Source organism: Rhinolophus hipposideros (assembly GCF_964194185.1).
Source record: "Rhinolophus hipposideros genome assembly, chromosome: 8".
NCBI lineage: Eukaryota > Metazoa > Chordata > Mammalia > Chiroptera > Rhinolophidae > Rhinolophus > Rhinolophus hipposideros.
In genome coordinates this window covers 79,833,946-79,861,613 of record NC_138054.1, presented here as the reverse complement: position 1 = coordinate 79,861,613, position 27,668 = coordinate 79,833,946, and the positions used below count along the sequence as shown (strand labels likewise).

The window sequence follows — 27,668 nt, the reverse complement described above, 5'->3', positions numbered from 1 at the left end:
TGGAAACTGATTAATACAAGTATGCAAAATTTGTACTAACCAGAATTTGAATATTTGTAATTTGTCTTTTTCTCAAAAAAAAACCAGAATAAAGGGCATGTATGTATCTTCAAGGGAATATGATGTCCGTGTTGTTATAAAAACAATTGAATGAAAGACTGACGTGGTCTTCCTCAAGTTTTCTCCTCAACTCTAAGATCTCTACTATTTAGAACTCCAGTGCTTCAATATATCCCTCTTTATCAGAATATTACATTTTAAGGTATGAAAAAAATTCTTCACTATCTGAAGATTTGATGTTTTATTTTAATTAAAATTATACGGGATTAAATTATAATATACAATGATAAATTAGAATCAAATAATCAGAAACCCTCTCAGTATTTATCATCAGACCACAATTTTCTTAATTTCTATCATGTCAGCAACATTAAAAACAATCAGCCACATAAAAACATGACAGATGATTTTCTAGTCAAACTCTTCTACATCAATGTTTCATATTCTGAAAAATGACCTGATAAAGGAATAATAGCAATCCAAAAGATATCAAATTTATACAGGATACTGAGATTCTGATGTTAAGTTCTACAACAGTTATGCTACCTTAACACAACCCCTTTCAAAACAATCACATTCACCTTCACTGCTACCTAGTAAAACTTGAGGTCTTCTTTTGAATTTCTAGCATGATTCTCATATAATTCTTCTATCACCTTAGAATCTCCCATCCTCGTTCACTAAAATCTCATTCTAAAATTTTCCTCTGGGAAAATTACTGGTTTCCTCATATTCTCTCCTCTCAGCCTTAAAAACCTTTCTCAATATCTATTTTCACTTCTTTCCTTTATACCTCACAGAAACAGATTTACTTCCTTTCCAAGGTAAATTCCTTAACCCTAATAAATAAGCCCATTTCTTCTCACCACCTTCTAGAAATAATCACAAACCTTTATTTCTTCAACTCTATTTTGCTCAGCATATCCTTTCCTTCCCATGGTTACTTCCTGTCTTCAAGTATGCCAAATTTCCCATAACAAAACAAAATACAAACAAAAAACCCTTACTTTGGCTTACATTATATATCTTCCTTTGACTTTTTAACACATGCTTTAAACACATGCCCCATGTTTTATTTCACCCATAGTTGTTCTTTTCAACACATCTACTATATGTTTAGTACTGGGCAGCTAAAGAGAAGTATAAGACATTTAAGGCATCTTCTGAATGATATCCCTACAGAGCCACCTTTCAAATGAAACTCACTCTGAAAACTTGGCATCTATCTATGCTCTCTTTAACTCTCTAAAATTGTCTTCTTCCTCTAACACTAAACTGTATGCCCAAATGTCACTAATAGACTTTTCTAGTGACCGAATTCAAGTCCTTCCTCAGTCTCATCATCCTCGCCTTCTCAACAAGCACTAACACTAGTGATGCTACTTCTGAAAATCTTCTTCCCTTAAGTCTTCAGAATCCTAACTCGGGTCTTACTTTTAATTACCTCTCTAGCTTTTCCATGGCAATTCTTCTATCCATCTAATTATAATGTACGTGTTTCCCAAAATTATGACTCTTCTATTCTTCACTTTAAGATCAAATCCATTCCCAAAGCCTACAGCTATACAGTCATCTCCCAGATCCACACCCCAAAACCTAATTCTGTATCTCCAGTTGTCTATTAAACCATTTCCTCTTGATTGTCCAGATTTTACCTCAAATCATCAATAAGTCTAGTGGTGCTAAATTTTGTTCTTTGAATATAGATATATGTATAGATAAGGGTGACTATGTATCAGAATAATAGTTATCAATGCATGAAAAACATGTTTGAATTTTATTCTTTTTCCTTATATTTAATAAATATGCCACAATAAAGATATGTTTATAACAAACGATTTCCTTTTTCCAAAAATCAAAATAACTAAAACCCACCGTTGTCAACCGGCTCCTCTGATTTTTCGTCATTTCTCTTGGAAGAACATTATCTCTGCTGCCCCCGCAAGATGACTGAGGAAATAATACTCCCATAATCAAAAAAATCTCAGATATTTTTAATTCCCCCCCCACTCCCACCCATATCCAATTAATCTTTTAAGTATCAACTTGAAGTTTCTCTAGTGCATAATGCCTAGCCTATACAGACAACTGGTTCCCTCTCATGAGACAAACCAACCGTTCATGAGACATGGAGTTGCATGAACCTCAGATTCATGTACCATGTATTCTTCTAAGTTCTAGAGAAACAGTGAACACCACAGAGAAGGTCTAAGGCATTCATAAAGCGTATAGTCTACTAATAGAGACAAACAAAAATAAAATAATAAATATGATTTCAGGAGTGTTAAAGGCTAACAAAAAAGCAAGGAAAGGGGATAAATGATGAGGAAGAGCCTGTATTTTAATTAGGAGGACCTCCCTAAGGAGGTAAATCTGAACTGAGACCTAAGAGAGAAAATTAAGTAAAAATCTGAGGAAAGAGCATCACAAGGTGAGGAAACAAGTACAAGAAGATGGGAGTACAACTGACATAGTTAAAGAACAGCAAATAGGCCAGTGACTGGAATACAGGGTTCACACAGGAGACAGTGTTGAGAAAGAGAACAGGGGCCAGATTAAGTTAAACCAATGGTTAGGAGTTTTGAGTTGTATTTTAAATGTGTTAGGAAGACATCAAAGAGTTTTGAGCAAACAAACTTATGACTTAAGTTCTAAAAGGAATATTCATTCTGGCAGCTAGGTAGAAAATGGACTGTATGGAGAAACAGGCTGACTGGTCAGGTTAACAGGGCAATGCAGGCAAAGGATTATGTGGCTTGGTAGGGTGATAGCTATGAAGGTAGGAAAAATGTGAGAAATGGTGAGTTTCAAATTACGTTGGATTCAAATCTACATTTTTGTTACTTTCAGCAAGTTTCTTAATCAGTGAGTCTCAATATCCTCATCTGGGAATAGCACTAGCAAGAGAGTTCAATTTCCATGTCAGCAGAAAACTCACAACTTCTCATTTTATTCCCAACACTGAAAACAGTGCCTGGGACATAATAGCTGCTCAATTCTGAAGTAATGTATAAATGAACATCTACCTCATACTGTTAACTTATGCACTAACTAGATGCCATCCCTTCTCTCCTACTTAAGGGTACATGGTCCAGCAATAATTTCCCTTTTTATCCCTGGATCACTCTCATCAGCACACAAGTATGTTATAATTTCTCCCTTAAAATTCAAATAAAAACTGTATCTTGATTACAACACCTTCTAGCTATTATCCCATTTCTCTGCTATTCTTTGTAGCAAAATTGCTCCAAGAACTGTATTTAATCGCTATCTCAAATTCCTCATTTCCCACTCTATGGAACTCTCCGAATCGGTCTTTTACCACCATTCCTGTCAGTCACTAATGACCCCCATGTTGCCACAATCAAATGTCAATTCTCAGTCCTCCTCTTACTTGGAAAGTTTGATTATAACTGACCATCCTTCGGTGAACACTTTCTTCACTTGACTTCTGAGATTACCACACTCCTGGTTTTCCTATCACCTCACTCGCTCGTTCTCCTCAGTCCCTTTGTTAGTTCCTCATCGCCCCAAAATCTAAATGTTGAAGGGCTACAGGGACCAGATCTTAGACCTTTTCTCTAAACTACACACACTTACGTGGTGACCACATCCAAACCCGTGGTTTCTAATACCATCTAGATGCTTATGCCTCCCCACATTTATCATCTCCAGCCAAAACTCTTCCCTGAACTCCAGGTTCATATAAGCAACTGATCATACAACAGCTAGACTTGGAGGTCTATGAGACATCTAACTCACAACACGTCCAGAACTAACTACTGTCTTTCAATCCTATTAATCTGTTCTTCCCTACAGACCTTCCTCATTTTAATTAATGGCTACTCCATCCTTCTAGGTACTCAGATCAGAAGCCTTGAAGTCATCCTGGGGTCCTTTCTCTCATATTCCCATATCAAATCCATCAATAAATACTGTTAGATCGGCCTTCAAAATATCCAGAATCTGACCATTTCTCACTAGCTTCAGCTATACCAACCTGTATTATCACCTCCATAAACAAACATACATTAATGGCATAGCACTAAAAAAAAGCTACTGATAAAAAATATGAGATAAGAAATATATGATAGTTGATACTAATATTAAAATACATTTTTTAGTGTGGCTAGGCCCTCTGGCCTCGTCTGGTTAGACTTTATTTTTATATTTGAGGATATTTGTATTTGAATACCTTAAAAAATATTCTGGAAAGTAAATTCTGCTTTATATTGTTTCTATTAACATAATGCAATGGTGCTTCATAATTACATTGTTCACTATCCATATTTTTCCTTACCCATTACAAATACATATAAAAGCAAAGAAAGAGCACATGCACTATGAAAATATATCTGACACACAGCTAAGCGAGGAGGCTAAGTGTCAGATTATTATACCACTAATATATAATTTGTGCCTCTATTTTTAGAACCAGGCAGGTTTGCTTCATTAAGCATACCTAAAGTGAAAAACCTGTATTTTCAGCCACCAGTGTTTTAATGATTGATGAAACACTTTATAGAAAGGATTCATAAAAGCAAGCTCCCTGTACTCTATCATTTGAATGTTAGAAGCCCAACTTATAGATTTTTCTAAGAAAATACTGTTTTATTTTAGAAGAAATATCTACATATCTGTGGTCAACAAAGTACCCAATATTATAATCATCAGGGTCCATGATGAAAAAGGCCAAAAACACTGATATATCTATGAAATAGAAAGTGGCCTCATTTCAAGATCAGTTTAACTTAGGATGTTAAAAAAATTTTAAAAGGCTAAATCTAAAAAACAATATACAAAAACTAAGCATCACTTTTTAAAGTTTTTTTAACCTCAATTTTTAATTAACTAAAATGAAATAGAAATGTTTTCCTTTTATTAACTTCATGGTCCCTGGGTCATTCTCGCTGCGTATGAGCTGTTCAGGCTAAACTCTCAGTCATGGGCAGGTCATTCTCCACCCCACCTCCAGAACCAACAGACTCTAGTAAATACCGTAACAACAGTTCTTCCTTTACTCACTTGGAATCCAGGCTTGCAAAAAGTTTTGGCTATCTATTTCCCATCCATCAAATACTTCAACAGTAATAGAGGAAGCCCTTTGAGGCTACGGGAGGAATTAACAGAAGCAACCAAGCAGCTCAACAAAATCTTTTGAGTATCTATCTACTGGGGTTCTTTCATTATCCTGCTCCTATTTACTCTTTTGCCAAAACAGCAGCTTTTCCTTATATATACTTCAATTAGGGTGCTACAAAGTCATATACTTTTAAGTCTCTGTTAAACAGGTCTGTTATTGGTTCTATTATACTTCCATTAGCTAATAAGCCAAAGAATAGATCTCAATCTACCATTTCCTTTGAATTCCTTAACAGAACATCAGTGCTATGCACTTTAAACAATAAGAGCTTCTTATATAGCATGATCTCAATGGATATTACATTTATGTCAGTGGAAACAAATTAAAATAGAACTTGTTTCCAAAAACAGTTTTACAATACCAGCCAAAGAATATAAAGATGCTATAACCAGACTAGGTCTGAGAGCCAAGGCATACTAAAAAACACATTCCAAAATTAATACCTATCATTCCTGTACATTTCTCATCTCAGAACAATGCTTAGCAAGGACGCCTGTTAATGACTGCTCATTTTAGGATTAATTTACAGTAGATTTTAGCCAGATAAAATGTCAGTCTTCTGATACCTTAATTTTGTCAGTCTAAGGCACTGACCCTAATCTAATTTCAACTTCGTCAATCAAGAGCTAAAAAAATTTAAATGACTATAATGAAACATAAAAGAACAAAAACCTAAACCACACAGCATCAAAAATGACACCAATTAAAACTAATTTATTAAATATACCACCAACCCAACCTATTAAAAACCTATTTTTCAAAACTTTGATTTTCAACAAGTCAAATCTTGTGAAATCTAAATTTATGGGAGGAATCTAAAACTTTACACTGAGACTTTGCTGTAACAAATTGCTTGACAGGAGTGGCTTAGGCTGGTGATCTCATATAGGGGTTTTGCTACAACACTATCTACTGTATTATTAATGAAATGTAATACGCAGGAAAATGCATCTTTCTCCTAGAGGCAATGCAATACAAGAGTATGTGTGCATATTTTAAAATTAGCATACCAACTATTTGTTTCTAATTGGATACTCAAAATAATCTATTAAATTGTTCAAATGGTTCCAGTGAAATCTTCAAGTAGTAACAAACTCCTTCCCTATCTATATAAAGCAAAGATAAAACAAGTCTCCATTAATGAGCTCATTAAGGAAATCAACCTAATGGGCTAGAAAAGTTCATTTCCATAATTATGAAATAGATACAACCAACTAATTTTACACCAGATTGTAATGAGCACTGTGAAGAACATAACAGTATTCTACAGACTTAACTTTTATTCCTAAGGATTTTATAACTAGTTGAAGAAACAAGACTTAACATAAATGTTAATAATTGGTAAATACTAACATGGGTATCACATTCTAATGGTATACTATAGATAACTTCTTCAAACTGAATTACCCTCTTGGAGATGTTCTAGGCTGCCTCAAGAACAAGAAAAAGGCAAAGGAGCAATTCCATTTTAATCATTTCATGTAAAGATTTAAGAGGGGAAAAAACCTGATACTAAGAACAAAATTTAAAACCATTAGACAAAAATACTATGCTGTAGGGCTCCAAGTAAGAAAGTTGAACTAGATTTCTACATTGCTTAAAAATAAAATATAAATGTAGATTTGAAAGGGTTCACTACATAAGCAGAACATTAAAGATAAAGAATAGCAGAGGGGGGGTTTAATGAGAGGACAGAAGTGAAAAAAAGGCCAAAACATTCACGTGTACACTATGTTTTGATGACATTTGCTCCTATAAGGAACGTAGATGGCTTCACATCCCAATTCCAACTCTATCAATAATTACATAATATTAAGAAAGTCGTTTTTTAAGAGACTCAAAACAATCCTATGCAACTGACTGTTATCATGAAAATAAAAAACTTAGATACCTTTTAATAATGCTAAATGTAAAGAAATAGAATAGTAACTGTAATGTTTGAAAGAAGTTCAGGAAACAAAGACAAATGGATGTAAATTCCATTCTAAATACAAAGAACACAAGTAGAATTAGTTCAGATACAGATCTAAAACGTACATTAAATGGTGATGTCTTTGTTTATCTATTCACAAACTAGAAATGATAATCTTTGCTTTTTGACTACCTGAAAAGTTAACTTTTAACTTTTAGGAAAGTATTATTGGTAAGTTTTAGTAAGACATTGCTATTTCCTTTAAAGTTACCTAAAAGGAGTTTGAGTTAACTTTTAAGATTTCTTAGAAGTCTAATATAAGAAGACACATAATATCACATAAATATTTAACTGACATCATCACCTAAGAAAGCTACCCCTATCACTATTTTAGAGAAAATCCTATAAATTATCATTTAATCTAGTTTAAAATTTAAGTTACACAGCCACAATTTTAGCATTCAAAGAAAAAATTATAACCAATCATTTGTCAAATATTGTTTACCTACTATATTCCTGGCATTATGCTAGGCACTAAATATAGCCAGTAGAAACACCAAATCAGAAAAGGTGCCTGCTATAATAGAGCTTACATTTTGACATAGTTTTCTCCATTTAAAGGATTAGAATAGGCTAGCATAAAGGTGTATGAAGAAACCTTTACGAAGGCACAGATGGAGAATGAATTTACTTCTTTGTTCAAGTATAAACCAATGTGCTCAACCTTTTCTTACTTTACATCCTTCCTTTGTGCAATCCACTCCCATCAATAAATCTCTCACTAAATATTGAGGACCTTCTATGTGATGGAGGGGAGAGTCAAGGAGGGAAGAAAAGCACTGTTCAAAATTAGATATAAAATAAAACCAGAAATAGAATAAAGCAATTGTTTCTCCTTACTAACCTCATCCAAAGCATGTAAAATGGTGTGTTGCTAGTTGCATAGTTTTAGCAACCAATTCCAAGAATTCTGCATTCCTTTACCAAGTGTTTGGGTATCTACCAGTCACATGATTATCCTTGCTCATGATGACAACAAAATACAGGTGGATACCCCCACCCCCCAAAAAAAAGCCAACTCTGAAAAGAATAAAGTATTTTTCCTAATCGCACAACAGATAGAATAATCTACAAACTGGAAAGATTTTGGAAAACAACTAAAGAACACTTACTTCTGTTCCAATTCCAGGTTGCATGCCAGAGTACACACTGTCTGGTGGAGGACCGCCATACTTTCTCTGTCCTGTGGTTACATCTAGCGTGTAACCGGTTCTCTCAAGCAAGGCCTAAAGATAATTATACATCTGTTTATACTCGAATATTAAACGTCACACACAAGTCTGTATATTAATATTTTCCAAAAGGCACCCCAACCTCTTAGGCTATGTATGTTATAATTAGGTTTAAAAATGTTAAAATTCACACTGGTTCCTCTCACGTTGCTCCCACTTTATTTTACTTCTCCTTTCCATATATTTAATGGAAAGAGTTATAGGCTCCAAGGACACACCTTCTGTTATGAGAACAGAAAAAGGGAGCAAGGATTATTAAAATTGACCTAAGCAGGGGCCGGCCTGGTGGCTCTGGCGGTTGGAGGTCCATGCTCCTAACTCCGAAGGATGTCGGTTCGATTCCCACATGGGCCAGTGGGCTCTCAACTACAAGGTTGCCAGTTCAATTCCTTGAGTCCCGCAAGGGATGGTGGGCTCTGCCCCCTGCAACTAAAATTGAACACAGCACCTTGAGCTGAGCTGATGCTGAGCTCCCGGATGGCTCTGGCTCAGTTGGTTGGAGTGTGTCCTTTCAACCACAAAGTTGCCAGTTCGACTCCTGCAAGGGATGGTGGGCTGCACCCCCTGCAACTAGCAATGGCAACTGGACCTGGAGCTGAGCTGCGCCCTCCACAACTAAGACTGAAAGGACAACTTGAAGCTGAATGGCACCCTCCACAACTAAGATTGAAAGGATAACAACTTGACTTGGAAAAAAGTCCTGGAAGTACACACTGTTCCCCAATAAAGTCCTGTTCCCCTTCCCCAATTAAAAAAAAAAAAAATTGACCTAAGCAGACCCCAGGCTACCTTTTCATACTTATGTACCATAGTATGCCTCTTTTTGTACCCTCTCTACTTCAATTAGACTTCTTTTCTTACTTGTTCCCTTTAGATACCATACTCCTATCCACCAGTGATTCTTTTCAAATAGTGTTCTCTATCCTTGGTTAGAGAGCAGTCCTACTTCTCATGCAGCTTCTCTCATTGCCCACATTCCCACATTTCTCACATTCCCACTCTTTCTATTGTACTGAAATAATTTAACTTCTATTTTCTTTGATCCTTTTGTTTTGTACTCCTGCTATAACATAAAGTTCTGTAAAAATCAGACCATTTCTCATACAGCTTATAGACTCACTGAGTCTCAGACTCAAAATATTTTGCAATTACCAAATGAATATACTCAGGTTTCACAAAACAAACACAACTTCCTGTTTCTTATTTCCTACCTTCCTCACAACATTACATTAGGTACTAAGAGGAATTGTAGAAAAGAAAATAATGTTCTTGCTCTCAAGTTTGTTAGTTTATATGAAAGGACTGTAGTACAAAGACACAGTGGAAAAAAAGAAATGCAATCTACCTAGAAAGGGGAGTATTTTACAATTCAGGTTTTAAAAATTATACAATGTCAGAGCAACACGAGATTTTAGACACCATCGAGTTTAGTGGTTTTCAAAAATATTTTGGATTGGGGCGGCAGGTTAGCTCAGTTGGTTAGAGAGCGGTGCTCTTAACAAGGTTGCCAGTTCGATCCCCACATGGGCCACTGTGAGCCGAGCCCTCCACAACTACATTGAAACAACTACTTGATTTGGAGCTGATGGGTCCTGAAAAAACACACTTAAATAAAATTTTTTTTAAAAAGTTCTTTGGAACATTTAAAAAAAATTTTTTTGGAGAAACCCTGGGATTCCAGTTACCTCAGACCTTCCATTCTTTTACCTGTGACTCAAACAGAACTGCTATGCTTTTAACATAGAAATAAATGTAATGTATAAAATATACTATACATAATAGGAGGTCAGACAATTAAGTTCGTCAACTTGTTGCAATGATGTTGCTAACCTTTTCTGATATCAGAAGGATTATTAATTATGAAATTATACCAACTGGACAAACAACTAACCAAGTTTACTATTTGGAAGTGCTGCAAAGGTTGCGTGAAAAAGTTAGACCTGAATTTTTGCCAACATTCATGGCACTTGCATCATGACAATGCACCAGCTCACATGGCACTGTCTGCGAGGGAGTTTTTAGCCAGTAAACAAAATAACTGTATCGGAACACTCTCCCTACTCACCTGATCTAGCCCCCAATGACTTCTTTCTTTACCTGAAGATAAAGGAAATATTGAAACGAAGACATTTTGATGACATTCAGGAACGCAAGGGTAATATAACAACAGCTCTGATGGCCATTCCAGAAAAATAGTTGCAAAATTGCTTTGAAGGGTGGACTAGGTGCTGGCGTCAGTGCATAGCTTCCCAAGGGGAGCACTTCGAAGATGACTGTAGTGATATTCAGCAATGAGGTATGTAGCACTTTCTCTAGGATGAGTTCACGAACTTAATTGTCAGACCTCATATGTACATTACAGATTTATACATGGTGGTACTTGTATAACATGTGATATACACATATTACATATGTTAATATACTCTTTACCAAGAACAAATAGCCTCGTTAGGGAAATAATATAGGCCTATACAATGAATAGTAATCATTTTTTTAAAAAAACAATTATTACGTCAAATAGAATTTTCACATATTTATTTCCAAAATGTAACAGGGTTATGTCATTTTACAGGTGAGGGGAAAAGGTACAAAGGAGTTCTATATAGGCTAGTTATATGACAGAAACTACGAGTTATATTTCCTATCTACATAAAACTGTATAAAAAACTTCAACACTAAATGACTATTTCAAATTGCAAAGTCTGTTACTGCAGCAAAACATCAACGTCCACTTAACTAAGGAATCCGGTTCACTGGTCTTTCACTAAAAGCCCTCTATTTACTTTTCCTAGCAGTTTATCTAAATAATAATAGTAATAATAATGGCTCGTAGTTATATAGTTCTTGCTACATTCCAGGTATTAGTCTAAGTGCTTTACATACTTGAATTCCTTTAATCCTCACAACTCTATATGAGTAGGCACTATTACTATTCCCAGTCTACAAATAAAGAAACTGAATAAAAACTGAAAAGGAAGAAAGCAGTTATAAAACCTCCTTACCAAGAGAAAACAAACAAAGTGCTTGGAAAGAAACTGAACCAAAGCACGACTGGATCAATCCAAAAAAACTATTACAGGAAGCATCAATAAAAAGGTATCATTCATAGCCCCAAGAACAAGGAAGAAGGGAGATTCGGAATCAGAGATTTCCACCAAACATACAATTAAATGTTTGCCCCCAAAATTCGTATGTTAATGTTCTCTAAATTATTTCATTTCTAAACATGAATTTTAAAGAATTGAACTATGAAAACTGTCTCTAGGAACAAAAGCATTCAATCTCATCGTTAAATTTAATTTCATTACCAAATTTTACCTTGATCTTTGCTTCATCAGGTCCTTTTGTAGATTCTTGCACCTTGCTCCCCTGTTTCTCCCTTTGCCTGTAGGTCTTCATAACTCCACATAAAAATGCACTTTTGTTCTAGAATAAGTAATTCAATGAAGAAGAATTATCAGGAATCACTGAAGGTCAAATACATAATTAAATTTAAATTTCAGAAAACCAGAATTTTAACAAAATATTTACTCATTCATTCACTCAACAAATATTTGCTGAGTGGTTACCATGTGCCAGAGACTGGAGCAGAAAGCAGCAAGACACCCAAGGCCTCAGGGAGCTTACCTTCTACACTGGCAAAACAGTCTTCATTTGTTATTTAAATGCACCTGGACTATTCTTTGCCACAGGTTCCAAAACTATTCTACCTACATTATTCCCTCCAAGATAATAAAACAGGATCAGACAATCCAAAAATGTTTAAAATCTTAGTAATTTAAACATGTAAAAAAACTGGTAAAAAATTAGCAAACCTTGGCTTTGATTTAAAGTTTTTTAAGTAACTTACTGCAAACAAAGGAGTGTGTTGAAGGGGAAGACTTTCACTTTATACGTGTGTTTCTGAAAACTCTTTGCCATAAGCAGATCGTGTTTTTTTTTTTCTTTAAACTAATGTTTTGTTTTAAAAGAAGCAGAGGTAGTCACAAACAAAAAATACCACTTCACTACAGGAAAGAAAGTAATAGGAAAATAATTTCAGGTCATTAGTTGCTCAAAGATATTTCTGAGTAATGGTCTTACCTGAACATGTGATAAGTCACTTTCCTTGAACTGTTGTAGTACAGAGAGAGCTCCTTCTTCATTAAATTCCCTGAGAGCATCAATTGCTCTTTCATCAAGATCGACATAAGCTACCAATCCTAAAAATTAAATTGAGAAGAGGTAACATTATTGCAACAAAAGAAAATCTAAACTGTGTTAGCAATGTTTAATCAAGAATAGTCATATTTAGTACTATCACTAACAAAATATATTTTCATTTAACTATATGCATATACGCAGCTATACAAATACTACATAGAAAGGTCAAGAGTACAAATATGAAAATAAAATGCCAATACCTATAAACATGAATTTCAATCCCCATATCCCACAAAAAAACACAAAAATCTTAACCCCATTGCCCACTCCCCAAAAGGTTTAAGCTTTGGAAGTTAAATCTGATATACACATTGTACTACAGATTAAGCATTAATATAACAAATTCTGGTTTATGTTAGAGTGCTAAGAACACACTGTATTTCCCAAGGATCAACTTTCAAATTATATCAACTGTTGTAGTTGTTGCTAACCACACAAGAGGTGGGAAAAAATATGAGAACCACTTTAACTAAATAATTCTTTCTGCTCTCCAAAAAGTATCAAAGGCTTTCCCTCCTTAGCACCAAAGATAAAATGAAACACATTTGTTTATCCAAGCATCTATTTTGCTGCAGTCAGAATGTGGAAAGGCATACTTTTAAACTTTTCTACAAATGCAAGTGCAGCTTGATTAATCAATTCTGAAAGTCATATTTTAAGGCATTTTTTTTGTTCTTCTGAAGTGTCAAGCTGAGATTTAAAAGATGCTGTGGCATTCACAACACAATAACAACTTTTTTTAAATGGCATTAAAGATTATACTATGGACTTACAAGTAAACTATACAGAAAACATACACTGCATTATTCCATATACGTATTATATTTAACTGCACACAGAACATCTAAGTTTAAAATATAATTTCTTAAATCTGTTAAGTGTTATATTTCTCTATACATATGTATAAGGAATATATTTCAGAATTGATCCAATGTAAAATGGAAATATTTGGTAGATTAAAACCCCCAAGTCCACATGAACTAACATCAAAAGTGACTCCATTGTGGTTAAAGACAAAGACCTTTATTCCATGCAGTAAATACATTTTAAATAAATGTAATGTCACTTGCAAAGTTACTTTTTAAAAATATTGCCCTGATTTGTTTTAAAAGCTCAAAATGAGCATGTCTAAATAATTGGAGTTTCCTTGCTTGAATATTCCATACCACCACCCAAAGCCACAACTCAGGATATCCATCAATCCATTCTGTTAATCCAACCCTACACTCAAGCCATCAGCATTTTATCAATAACAAAACACTCCGCAAGAGAGCATCTCTAAGCAGATCACTGCCAATTCTCTACGGCAGAATGTCACAGAAAGTTCCTGAGGACTGATTTTCAAATGCGACCATCACTCAGGAGTCATTTTTATAAGTCATTTTAATGTCTGAAATTATCCTGAGCTTTTCAGATTTAAAATTTTTTAAAGAAAAAAAAAAACCCAGATATTTGAACTACGGTACTTAATACACATTTGTGAAACAATTCAATTCTCTCTCCCAGAATCTGGATAGGCACACAAAACACTGAGGAAAAACGTTTCCATCCATGGCCCCAAAAGGGGAGGGCACATTTATTTATGAACAACACTCCCTAAGAGTAAATATTTCTCTCCCTCTTTAAAACTTCAAACCACTTACAACCGACCATATTAAGATGTTCAAATTTGCTTAAGCACTTAACCATGGGACTTCTAGATTAAAAAATAAAAGCAGCTGTTACAAACCGAACACTTCCAAATTACTGAGAGATGTGGATTTCTGTCTATTAGAAACTAGATAAGCCACAAACTCTCAAGGAGTCTGACATTGTCATTTCAGACAATACAGTCTAACTAGTCCTCTTATTATGCCACCTAATCAGACCTAAGCTGATTTAACAATCCCTTTAAGAAGCTAAAAGTAGAAAAGTAAAAGCAAAATGATGACTAATTTAGATTAAGAAAAAAAAAAGTAAAATTTGGTACGCTGAAACATACATTTTAATTGGTGGTAAATCTAAGACAAATTGATGTACTGTTCTGAAACAACTAAGACAGCATATTCAACACTAAGAAGGCTTCAAAATAATGTGATAAGAATATCAAAGTCAAACCCAATATGCCCTCAATGAGGGAAAGTAACAAACATTCAGCTCTACATAGATCAGAAACAATAAGTATTAATTAACCTTAAAAAAATCTATAAAATTCAAAGTGGTTTGTCCTCACTTTCATAACCAGTCAGAAACAAGAAATGCATATTATACCTGTCTGAAATATTTCATCAAGTCTTTCTGCCACCTTCTGTGGGAGGCCTGCCTCTATCAGTGTCTTGTAGTGTTCTGTGTGAGTTACACTGGAAGTATCCATTGGTTCTTCCTCTTCTTTTAACTGTACCGCATTACCATTCACCTGATTAGCCATTTTATTATGCTGCTGGAAAAAATTCAGGAGCTATATTACATTAAGCCAGAAATAACTAGTTTGTAGGACAATGCATGATTTATCTAAACTAATTTGTATACATGCTGCTAATAACCTCTATCAAAATAGTATTTTATGCCTTTTGTGATGTATCTGACCTAAATTTGGAATAACAATCCTGTAAAACCATAGGAAATAATGTACATGGAAGCGTTAGATCTTTAAGGAACTTCATGTACACTAGGTTAAATAAAGGCTTGAATTTACTTAAGGCAGAATAGCTAATTAACAAAAGCAGCTGTTGTGTCCTGACAAGCATATCAACAAATCACCACAAAATCCTAAAATGCCCCTCAGCTCTCAATTCTTATACAGTTTTTAAAAATTTGGTTTGAAAACATAATGAACACCCACAGACCACTTAGTCAAGGTTTAAGAATATTCAAATTTTCCTAGCTCTGCTTCAAATCCAAGATAGGTGTGAAATAAATGCCCTGTTGTCTCTAGTTCAACACACTGGTGGTTTGGGTTTTATCCGCCTCACTTAAAACAAAAAAACACAACTTGACATTATTTTTTGTTCTAAAATTAATTTGCTATTGCCATTCACAGATTTAAAAGAAAAAATGACCAAGTTTAAAAGCTAAACGATTGTTTTAAGTCCACACAAAATAAAAAGCGAGCTATAGTTGAGGTTGCTTCATAAAAAAAAAAAATCATGAGTACATACTGAATTTTTCATATCAGTAAAATAAAGCTGCAAAAACATAATGAGGAATGGACAAGCTAACTTCTTCCAAATTGTTTCAACAAACACTGCTTAATTAGGATAAACTTAGGTCAGATGTCTCAGATTAACCTACCCACATCATTTTGTATGTTCAACCTGTATGTAATGCTGAAATGAACCAACTCCCTGAAGAGAGTGATTAAATAATAAAAACAAACAAGGCAAGTCTCTATACTGCCTCAAAAGACAGAATTAAAGTGCATTTATCTGTGGTGAAATTATGTGATGAAGATAAGCAGCAGAATAAAGACATTGTAACGAATACTGAAATAAAGAACATGAAGGTGGATCTCAAGAAAAAGCCTACTTTTCATGATGAAACTCAAGATAACTAGTCACCTATAGAGAAAATACAAGTTTCCTAGAAAGCACTAAAACTCCTAAGATAACCACACTTCCAGACTGCTTATCGAACACTGTGCAAATGTACCAGGTGCAGTTTTCTGACTTAAAACAACTTCTTTTCATTTCAAAGTCCACTAATATTTAGTTGAAGTCAATGAAAAAGGAAGACGAGAGGAAGGAGGTAACAGAATAGGAAGAGAGGAAAATGCAGTTACTCTGAAAATGAGATAAACAATATCATGACTTCTTATGATTACAAATCATTAAGACTTCATAGCCCACTAATGTCTATACAGACGCAGACTCTGTGGTTAAACTCTGGGTGGACAAATGTTTCTCAAGGCCTCAAATTCTGATGAACTGGCAAAACAAAAACATTCAAAACTGGCATACTTTGATCAAGAAACTACTTATAGTAAAAGATGAGTATGTTTACTGAATACAATCTATTTCTATAGATGCATCCTAAAGTCCAAAGTCTCTTTGTGAACATATAGTTCTGTTTTCCCATGCACCCCCCACCCCCAAATACACCCATGAGATCATCAGAACTTAAAAGTTCTCAGCATCACAAGACCCTCACTGTATTGCACCTGGAAATACTATTAGTCACAGAAAGAAAGAAAATTTTTAACAGGAAAGTTCGATGAACATCTGTTAAAGTGGTGTGCTCTTTAAAGTATGTGTAAAGCAAAGAGACAAGCTGCATATTAAGCACAAGACAGAAATATTTATGATTACAATTCATCGCAAAGGCTCTCTGCGAGTTGATTCTCAAATTGGTTGAAATTAAAAAAAAAAAGTTTGTAAACGTTAACAAAAAAATGTAAAATAATTAGATTCCAGAAGATAAAACCTTTCAGATCCAGGAAAAACCTCTCTTCAAGCCAAATATAATGTGCTCATTTAAAAAAGACTTTTAGGTCACATGAGACCGTTTAAAACTCTTGTTTCAATTCAGTACAATGCCACACAGCCAAACCATATTTCTGATGCAGCAAATATACTAATACTAACGTGACTGGAGTCATTCGATCTAAGCATTTTTGCAAAAAGTAGAAATTTCATTAAGATTTAAAAGGGCTGCTGGGGAATTAGGGAACTCAGCACTCGCCCCTCCCTGACTTTTCCTAAAACATCTCTGTGCAAATTAAGAGACGAGCTGTAAAAGAACCAACGAAATGAAAACTAACGGTTATCTCATGATTTAGGAGTGTCAAGCCCTTATCCTACGACTGACTCATGCGACACAAACCCAGCCTTGGAGGGCAGCAAAAATCTCAAACAGGCAGGGTGAAAAGACGGGACCTTTCAAGAACCCCGTGGCTTTAAGTTTTAAATATTGGCAAGACGGTTACTACCGTATAAGAAAAATAATTTTGCCTTTCCAATTGACTGCGCCTAGGACATTCTTAGAATTATGTATCTCAGGCGCCGCTTGAAGCCTAAGTTTCACGGCCTCTAATAGTCATTTTTTCCTTCAAATCAGCTCGCAGCATGCAGAATGGGGGAGGGGAGGCTTCCTACACACGGCGGCCTTTCGGCTTCGGCTTCCCACAAAAGTTTTCTCCGCTCCTGTAACCCGGGCTTTGCATCCCGCCCTCTGCCCACCCCACCCCCTCAAGCCCATCCCGACCATCAACACATCCCACTCGGGGCTAGGCCGGCTGACATCGGAGCGAGGCGGCTCCCGCAAGATGCGATAGGATCGCGGGCGCTACAGGCCGCCGGCTGGGCCGCGTGGAGCGGCTGGCGGAGGCGGGAAAAGCACTGCCGACCGCTGCAGGCCGCGCGGAGGACGCCCGGCAGGCCGGCGCCGCGGGCCGGGGTTTGGAGGAGCGGGGGGGAGATGAACGAGGGCGAGGAGGCGCCTCAGCAGGGCTAGGCCCTCAACTGGGCGGCCAGACGAGGCCAAAGCCGCCCCCAGCCCATCCCCACCCCCACCCGGGACCTCGGAGGGAAAACGAAACTGGGGACCAGGCGCCGAGCCCGGGCCGGGCCCAGTAGGGTCGGTCGGGGCTCCCGGCCCCTCCCCCCACGGGCCGGCGCGAGACTCACCAGGGCAGAGCAGGGGCCGACGGCTGGGCCCGTGAAAATCAGCGCGAGGCGCTTTGAAAACGACTAGAAATGGCGCGCGCGCCACCCCCTGCCCCCCCTCATGGACAGAGACGCGATCCCGGCAGCACGCGGGGTTTCCCGGAACTGCTTCCAGGGACTCCGAGTGGCCGGGCAATCACCTCGCGCGAAGGCCTGAGAGGCAGCTCAGGCGACCAATGGAAGCGATAAGAGGCGTACCACGCCGGACGACTCGGGAGCCAATCGATGAAGCCGTCGGTTGAACCAATGAGAGAACTCAGCGCCACTGGCTGGGGCGCCTCCGGGGCGGGGGCAGGAACACAAAGGGGTCTGTGGTGAAGCCCCGGGTAGAGGCGAGGCTGCGGAGCACCGGGCCCTGGGGGGTCGAGGCTCCTCCCTTTTTGCCTGCCGCCGACACGAGATCTAGGCCTCGCACCGCGTGGCCACCTCCGGAACCCCGCCCCTTACCGTCCGCGCCAGCCCTCTCCGCCGCGGCCCACCCCCCTTCGCCGGTCCCGCAGCGTCCCTAATCGCCCCCCAGCGGCGCCGCCGCCAGCTTTCGCCCCAGGCACGCCCACCGCCACGCGGTCGGGCCTCCCTCTAGGTCATCTTTTGGACTCCGGTTAGAACACGATTGAAGGTGGATTTGGCTGGTCGTTTGGGGAATTTCGTGCAGAAAATAATTGCTTGGAACGATCGGAACACTGCCCCTCTGTCTCCCTGGCTCCCTTCCCACACATCGTTGGGAGCAGCTCAGAATGTGAGAGAAATCACTCGAGTGGGCAAAACTGAAAAACAATGTTACTCACAAATGATAGAGCAGGGCTTTTCTCCCACAGGGTTTGGAGCTCATTGATATTCATAAATAGATAGGGCAGATGAAGCCAAACATCCGTGTAGGGAAAAGGACTGCTCCTCAAAGGAAACTAATTCCTGTTATCTCTAAGCCTGTTTTGCACCTTCCGCGCCTACTGATTTTGTTCCTTGTCCTTGCGGTTATCCAAATCTGTTTTATCCCACAGCCCTCCAAACTCACTTCTGTAGAGCCAGCCCTTCCCTCCCTCTCCCCTAACCCCCAAAGCCCCACCCGTTAGGGAGTGGGGAGGGTCAAGCAGTGCTCTGCAGGATTTCCAGATACAGTCAAATGGCATTTAAATTTCTCAGACCCTACCAACCAAATCTTAATAATTGGAAACTTACTATGTGCCCAGTACTGAGCTAACTGTCTTGGTGCATCAAAGTTTTGTACTATGGGGTGTGAAACGTAAAACAAATGTTGGGTTCTTTAACAAAAATACTATAAAATGATGAATACAAATATAGGAATAGTCTACCAGGTTTCCCCGAAAATAAGACCTAGCCGGACCATCAGTTCTAGGGTTTCCGGGAGGGAATTCCCGCCCGTTCTCAGGAGTTCTTTTCACTTTCCCGTTCCCGAATCCCGAGAATAGTTGGTCGGGAAATCAGGAAAATCAGCTCCTTGAACCCAGGTGGTTGGTAGTATCTGCGGTCACTTTGTGGAAACGATTCATCGTGTAGAACAGAAAACAGTTTGTATCTTGAGAGTCGGACCGGGAAAGTGAGAAAAATTCCTGAGAATGGGCGGGAATTCCCACCTTGAAACCCTAATCAGTTCTAATGCGCCTTTTGGAGCAAAAATTGATATAAGACCCAGTATTACATTATATTACATCATATTATATTATGTTATATTTATTATATAAGATCCGGTCTTATATTAAAATAAGACTATGTATTATATTAATTTTTGCTCCAAAAGCCACATTAGAGCTGATTGTCTGGCTAGATCTTATTTTCGGGGAAACATGGTAGGAAGGACATGGTAAAAAGTGAAAGACCTTGAAGTTTAAAATTTATTAGTCTCTAGCTTGAGTGTTCTTAACATATTTTGTACCATTTGACAGTCTGGTAAAAGCTATGTAACCCTTCTAGGTTTTAAAATAAAATATATAGCATTACAAAAGAAACTTTATATTGAAATATGATTAGGAAACATTTTAAAAACAAATTTGTGACAGTAATCTTTTTCTTTATTAACACATTAAATGTCAAGATCTTGCAGGGGGTCCAATAACTACTGAAATTTTAAAGCAATTAGAAGGTATTTCAAGAAATCCATAGCAACTATAATATGATACAAAAACGTCTGTGATTTCTATTGACAATGAAAGGTACTGCTAATTCTACTGTGGTTTGTTGCCACATTCACAACGGGAGAAAATGCTGAATTTCAGTTGGACATTAGTTAAAATAAAGCTGCTATTTTTTTCCATCCCAGTTGAAGGACTGTTGAAATCCCTTCAGAGACTCTTTTAAGTCCATTAGCCACAGGATAAGAAACCCTGGGCTGGATATTGTAATTAAAGCAATTATATCACTCAGTACTTTCTGGGATAATATTTAAAGTATTTGGCCGTACGATCCTATAAGTATACTCCACCATTTCAGACCATATGTCTTAATTCTTTTATTTAGAAAATATGGTCATCTGAGCATTGCATTTCCAAAAGAGACTGTGTGTATTCATGAATTCAATATTCCACAAATATTTATTGCATGCCCTTTATATACAAATCACTGTTAAAAGTAGGGAACATAAAATGAATAAAATACAATCTCTGTCCTCAAAGAGCTTACATTTGAGCTCACAAGGCAAGTCAGATATGCAAATAAATATAATAAAAATGAGTTGTTAAGGAGGGCTTCAGCTACTGGTATATCCCTAATCTTTTGAGATAACACAGTGCAGCCAGGCCATTCCACAATCCTTCCCTGTCACACACCAAATCTGTGGTCTGAGCTACTATGTTAATCAATGAACACGCTTTTGCTTCTTAAAACAATTACCGGGTACCAGAATATTCAAACTGAAGCTTTTACTTTTACTACTTACAACTTGAAGTTAACAGAGAATGTTTTAAATCATCAAACCTTCTTACTGGGTTTTTAGATTCATCTTCATCATGCTTGTCCCTTTCATAACATTGAGTCTATTCCTCAGACTACAAACAAGATGACATCAATTCAGCCTCTTCAAAATGCCTTCACTTGCCAATAACAAGGATAAGCCAACCTGCCCACAGTTCAAAGGCAGCGACAGGAGAAAGGAAAAAAGGAAACAACGTAAAAAGGAAGAAAGAGGATAGAGAAATGGAAAATGAAGAATATCACATGTAGACTGTTAGTGGAAAAAAGGGCATCAACCACCAACGTCTGCTAATGTTTAGGTGCCCAGAGTCCTCTACTCAGCTTTATTTCAAAACTTCAGTTCTACCTTGAATTGTTCCATTGTCAAATAGAACTATTTATTTTCTTCATCACACGTTAATAATTTTTATTATTTTAAAGCATTTTCCCAAACAGGGCTGTTCCAATCAAGGTTGACCAGAGCTGAAGGCTGTTTGTCTTTCATTTACAAAATTAGGTACCATATGACTAACTGGTAATAGCTTGTAGTCAACTTGCCTTAAGACCTTACTGCACTCCTGCTTTATTGTAATTTTTGTAGCATCTTTTCTTTTGAAGATTATCCTTGGGTTGGCTTATTGAAAACCCTTCTAATTCTCAAATTCATCAAAGCTGTTTTAAAATGGAAAGAAAGTGTAATTCCATCTTAGTGGCATAACGTTTTAAACAATAATCACTTATTGAGCTCCTACTGTGTGTCAAGTGTTTTACATATGCTATCGCTGATCCTTACACGAAACCTTAAAGGTTAGTAATATTATCCCATTGTATTGAGGAAATAAAACTCAGAGAGGTGAAAACATTTGCTCAAGGCCACATAGCTGAACTAAGACTCAAATACAGGTCTGTGTGACTCCAAACCTACTTCATCAAGCTACTTTTCAATTCAAGTCTCAGCATTGGCAGATTCTTCACTTGTAGAGGTACATATTTTTACCAGTCAAAAATCATAGTCAATCTGATGAATAAATTGGAAAATACCACTTAGGGTCCAAAGCAAACTATGATATAAGATAATGAGAACATTTCCTCATGTGGTTTGCAAATTGGCTTCTCAATTCAATCTGAATTTGTTCTAAGAAGCAACAGTATCTAAGAACAAAAATTGTGGCCTCACAAGATCTCAGCACTGGGGAGCAACAGTCCTTTGGATAGATTTGATAGAAAAGAAAATGTCTTGTAAAGATTTACCTATAACGACTTCATAGTCTCTTTATGCTATACAGCCAGAAGAGATGAGTCAAAACCAATAACATTAAACCTCCCTGTTTTTAAGTCTTTATATTTCCAAACCTAATATTTGTTGTCTCTGATTTTGAAATTCTTTTTGTCCTTAATTTTTTTTTTCATGAGTTCTCTGTTGTCCTTGGGTTCTGTTAAGGGAATATGGAAAAGGTGAAAAAAGAAAGATAGCACAGTGAGCTCTCCTTTCCACTTCCCACTCCCCTAGTCAGACTCAAGAAAGCAAGAGTCAACTTTCAAGTCCAATTAGGATTGTTAAATCCAATTTAAGAGTGCTGAACACTTGGTCTCATGGAAGAATTTAACACAACATTCTTCCCTTGGCAACAGCGGGTTCCCTGGCAACTCACCACTAGGACCTTGGTGCGTCCACCCACTAACACTGAATTCTGCAGCCATTTAAAGAGATGGGAATGAGCAGCAGCAAAAATGCCCAAACATCAAATTCTGGGATACTATAGAACGTAACATTTGGTCCATTGAGTTCTAATTGTTTTAAGGCTTCCCTTTAGGCAGGCAGAAGAACTATATGTGGCAAATCATTTATGGAAGTGTTACTGTAAGCTTTTAATCAAATTCCAGTAGAACCCTAAGGTAACTATTATTACCCATATTCAAATATGCAAGTTAAATATACTGTTCCATAAATAAGGTTCAACAAGGATTGTGAGTCCTGTTCCTTCAGTACATTTGTTTTTAAAATTCAATAAAACAATAAGGATTGCTTATAAATAGACTATGTGTATATAACTAAATTCTCATTATCCTTAAGTTAAAATATCCATTAGAAGGGGGCAAGTGCTCTCTAATTATAGTTAATAACAATAATGTAATACCTTATACTTACATAGTTTTTCTATTTGCAGAGTTTCAAATGCAGCATCTCACTAGACATTTTTGCTATGTTTGGACATCTCGAAATGTGCCACGTCCTTGACCCTGTGAATCTCCTCTCCTGATTCTTCTCAGGTTTCTATAATACTTCCTTTTAGGTCCTCTCCTCTGCCCATCGTTACCTGTTGGTGGTCCCAGAATTCCATCCTTGACACTGTTCTCTACTCTATCAGGGCCACCCACTCACTTGCATGGTTTGCTATTCCCATTTATTTGCAGCTCCACTTTTTGATTCTGAGCTCCACACTCGTATTTCCGACTGCCTCCTGGGTATATGAATATATGCTTGGATGTAATGGATTCTTCAAACTCAGCAACTATTCTATAAAGTTGGTTTTTATTTCCCACCATTTGCCCCCTTCCGTACTGAGCTCCATCCACACCGATCACCTGGTGGTTGTTCCTCCAGTACGCCACCCACTGCCTCAACACCCTTACATTTGCTCTTCAGTAAATTAAGTACTTATAGTACTTCCCCCTACATATCCTGATGACTTTCAGATCTCTGCTCTAATGTCACCTCTTCAGAGAGGCTTTCCTTGACCACTCTCTAAAAAAGCAGCCCCCGTTCATTCCCCTTCCCTTATTCTATTTTCCTTTTTCTTTCTTTCTCTTTTTCTTTTCTTTCTTTCTTTCTTTCTTTCTTTCTTTCTTTCTTTCTTTCTTTCTTTCTTTCTTTCTTTCTTTCTTTCTTTCTTTCCTTTCTTTCTTTCTTTCTTTCTTTCTTTCTTTCTTTCTTTCTTTCTTTCTTTCCTTCTTTCCTTCTTTCTTTCTTTCTTTCTTTTTCTTTTTTAAAAGATTTTATTAGGGAAGGGAAGGCGAACAGTGTGTATTTCCAGGACTTTATTGGGGAACAATGTGTTTTTCCCAGGACCCATCAGCTCCAAGTCGTTATCCTTCAGTCTAGTTGTGGAGGACACAGCTCAGCTCCAGGTCCAGTTGCCATTTTCAATCTAGTTGCAGGGGGCGCAGCCCATCATCCCATGCGGGAGTTGAACTGGCAACCCTGTTGCTCAGAGCTCCCGCTCTAACCAACTGAGCCATTCGGTCTCCATCTATTTTTCTTCATTGCACTTATCACCTGACATTATAATGTATCTTTGTTTATTGTCTATCTCCCCACCAGAATATAAGTTCAACAGAGTAGAGCCTTTATTTCATTCAGTCTTATACTTGTGCTGAGCACATAAGCTGCTGCTCAACAACATTTCGTTATGAACGAATGAACTTTTTTTATACCCAACCCCGGACTCCTCTTCTTTGTGAGTTCTGGTTCCATTCATAGCATACTCATCCATCCAACAAATCACTCACCTCAGAAATTTGGATTACATAGCTTCTGACTCCTTATCATAAATCACTAATGGAAATGTTTGATAATATATATGGAACCAGGACTGGAGCAAATGGAGACCTGCCCCCTTTTCCTATTTTGGCTCTGTCTCATTCCAGAAGGGCCCTCACATCCACATGTATGGCTACCCAACCTTCAAGTCCAAGCTCTGTCCATCCTCCCAAAGCTGAGACCTAGGGGGCACACACAGGCAGAGTGGTTTTCTCTCAAGAGAACAAACCTGGAGAAGAGGCTTGTAAGTAAGCTGTTTGGACAAAGAATTCCAAGGTCCTGGATACTGGGAGTTTGTGACCTAGAAGGGGAGGAAGAGGTGTGAGCTTTGGATGGGCAGAGCCCCTTGGCCCCATGGGAAAAAAGTGCAACTGGAAGAGGGCCAGATCAGAGACTCAAAGGGTTGGGGTTCAGGGAGGCAGCCACATTACTCTGATCTAATGGCAGTACTACCTAGGCTAAAACCCAAACACCAATACAGTGGATGTAACTAAAAAGGAGTGAAGTTCAGAAAGCACGTTTCTTGCCTGCCTTGCTTAAAAAAAAAATCAAAGATTTAAGTTTTATGACTCAAGAGCTACCAATGTAGAGATTTAGAAAAGGAAATCTGGGGTAAAAATCCTATCAGAAAATTAGCCTTTATCAACATTTAAGACGGGTTCTTTGAAAGACACTATTAAGAGGATGAAAAGATAAGCCAAAGACTGGGGGAAATATTCACAAATCATAAATCTGCTAAAGGGCTTATATCCAAAATATATAAAGGACTTCCAAAACACAATCAAAACAAGGGATCAAAAAACTTTCATTGGATTCTAAAAGGAATCTCATCCTCTCCAAAATGTTAACAACCATTGGTTTATACTTGGCTTGGAGGATTCAGGTTGACCAGATGCCAGACCTAGAGCAGGGAGCTTAAAGTCCTGCCCAAGTTCCTTGTACTGAAAAGCCTGCCTTGCAACACATCTCCAAAGTTACACAGAAAGAAATCCTCCAAAGATGACAATGACTCATTGAGTACAGGACCCCTCAAGGGCAGGTGTCTTTATCCCAGCTTAACCTTTGAGGGGTCATGTCTTAAATGGGTCAATATTGCATCTGGAAGCCTTCTTCCTCTTGCATAAGGCCAGATACCTTTTGACAGATACCTAATGACAGAATTTCTACAGTTCTTATATGAGTAGCTAATATAGTGACAAGTCAGAAATGAAGTCACCTGCTGAAGGGAATGAAGTTTATTCTCCTCTCATTGATTCAAGATATATTTGTTGCCTTCCTACTCTAGGTCAAACATGTGCTAGGGGTTGAAGCTACAATGGTGAGCAAGACACAGCAACTTTTTCAAGGATGTCAAAGTCTAATGGAGATGAAAAAGTAAACAGGCAATTACAAAACAGGAATAAATGCTTTGATTGGGATATACCTAGGGAACACTAAAAGGGAATACCTTATCCAGTCTGGTGGGATCGGGAAAGGTTACCTACAACAAGATAGGCATGAGGCTTGAAGGATGCAGAAGAGTTGGCCAGAAGAGTAGAAAGAGATGCAGCTTGGAGAGTGTTGCAAGTGCAGAGAAGAGCAGCAGAGGAGAGCAGGAGAGGCCAGATCACACATGGCCTCCTCATAAATCACACAGAATGAGTTTTGTTGTGTGCTGCTGGCGACAGCAAGCATGAGGTTTTTATACAGAAGAGTGGCAAGAAGGGATTTGCCCTTCAGAAATATCAGTCTAGCTGCAGCTACTGAAGAGGGTTGAAAATAGAAGAGATTCATTAGGTCATTTCCACAAGGAAGATGTGGCCTGGTAATGGTCGGAATAATTGCAGCTAATATTTTGAGCCCCATTACCTCCTTTAATCTTTGCAACTCTGTAATGTGATGGGAAATCCAAGGAACAGAAATGGCTAAGTAATTTGCCCAAGGTCACGTGGTAAATGGTGGCAGTAGAGCAAGGTAGGTGCACTTGAGAAATATTTAGGGGGTGGTATGGTCATATCTGGATGACTATTCAACTAATATTCATTATTGATTTTGGGAGGATGGCTAAAGGAGCAGGAATTGTCAAGTATGATATGCAAGTTTCTAGCTTGTATAACAAAACAATGACTGAGGAAATACAGGGAAGCGGTGGGGGGGTGGGGGTGGGCAGTGGAAGAAAGTTATAAATTCAATTTGGGGTTTGATTTTAAGGTGCCTGGGTAATATCCAAGTGGAGATGTCTACAATGCAGCTAGCTGCAGGGGCTCAAAAGTGAGAATCTGGTGTTATCAGCCTCAATCTCCTCCCAAAATAAAAACAAAACCACCTTTGGAGAAGCTGAAAAAGATCTAAATTTTGAACATGAAGCATTTAGGAAAACAGGTCATACAATGGGATTAACTACTAGACAATCTTAGGTCATGATAGGGTCATTTTCTTCCATTAATTTTACTCCTCAATTGCTTTTCACTAATGGACTTTTATCTTGATGTCTCCTACAGAGAAGTAGGCCCAAATTGGCTACTCTGCTGCACGCAGGGAGATAGGTATCTAAGCAATGCTTCAGGGTCCATTTCTCCCAGGGTATAGGAACTCCGTTTTGAATAACACTAACTTTTGAAACACCAGGAAACCATTTGACAAATGATCATTTCCTAAAACTCAGTAGGGTCTTAATGTCCTGGAAGCAGAGCTCTAACCAACCGCTAGCCTCTTCCAGAGAACAGCTCACACAGAAGAAAATCTTCATTATAATGGTGAAATATTCACACTCTTAGAGGGGAGGCTCCAGGTGAATTTCTCCACGTGGACTGGCACTTTTCCTTCAATTCTCCTTCTCAGAAATAAAAAATGCTGAACGGGTAGAATGAAGAAATAGTTTTAAAAAAATGTTTTGATAAAATTTATTTTCCAAGTCTGGACTATAGGGTTAATTCAAGTGTGTTTTTCCTTCCATATTTGTATTTTTGCCCAATTTAAAGCACTTCCGTTC

General features: G+C 37.7%; 1 protein-coding gene across 12 annotated transcripts in view; it reads right to left on the bottom strand.

Annotated features, from left to right (window-relative positions):
- Positions 1–18,356, bottom strand: part of HNRNPR (heterogeneous nuclear ribonucleoprotein R) — a 33,243-nt gene extending 14,887 nt beyond the window's left edge. For 2 of the 12 annotated variants that reach the window (XM_081057754.1, XM_081057749.1), the window contains exons 1-6: positions 18,211–18,328; positions 14,861–15,026; positions 12,491–12,609; positions 11,726–11,833; positions 8,288–8,401; positions 1,936–2,010 (exon numbers count right to left, since the gene is read on the bottom strand). In XM_081057754.1, the coding sequence (XP_080913880.1) occupies positions 1,936–2,010; positions 8,288–8,401; positions 11,726–11,833; positions 12,491–12,609; positions 14,861–15,017 (573 nt within the window). In that variant the 5' untranslated portion in view covers positions 15,018–15,026; positions 18,211–18,328. Of the gene's footprint in view, positions 1–1,935; positions 2,011–8,287; positions 8,402–11,725; positions 11,834–12,490; positions 12,610–14,860; positions 15,030–18,210 lie in introns of all 12 variants that reach the window. The other 10 variants (XM_081057750.1, XM_081057760.1, XM_081057759.1 and 7 more) reach the window with 8 other exon arrangements.
- Between the last annotated feature and the right edge of the window lie 9,312 nt (positions 18,357–27,668).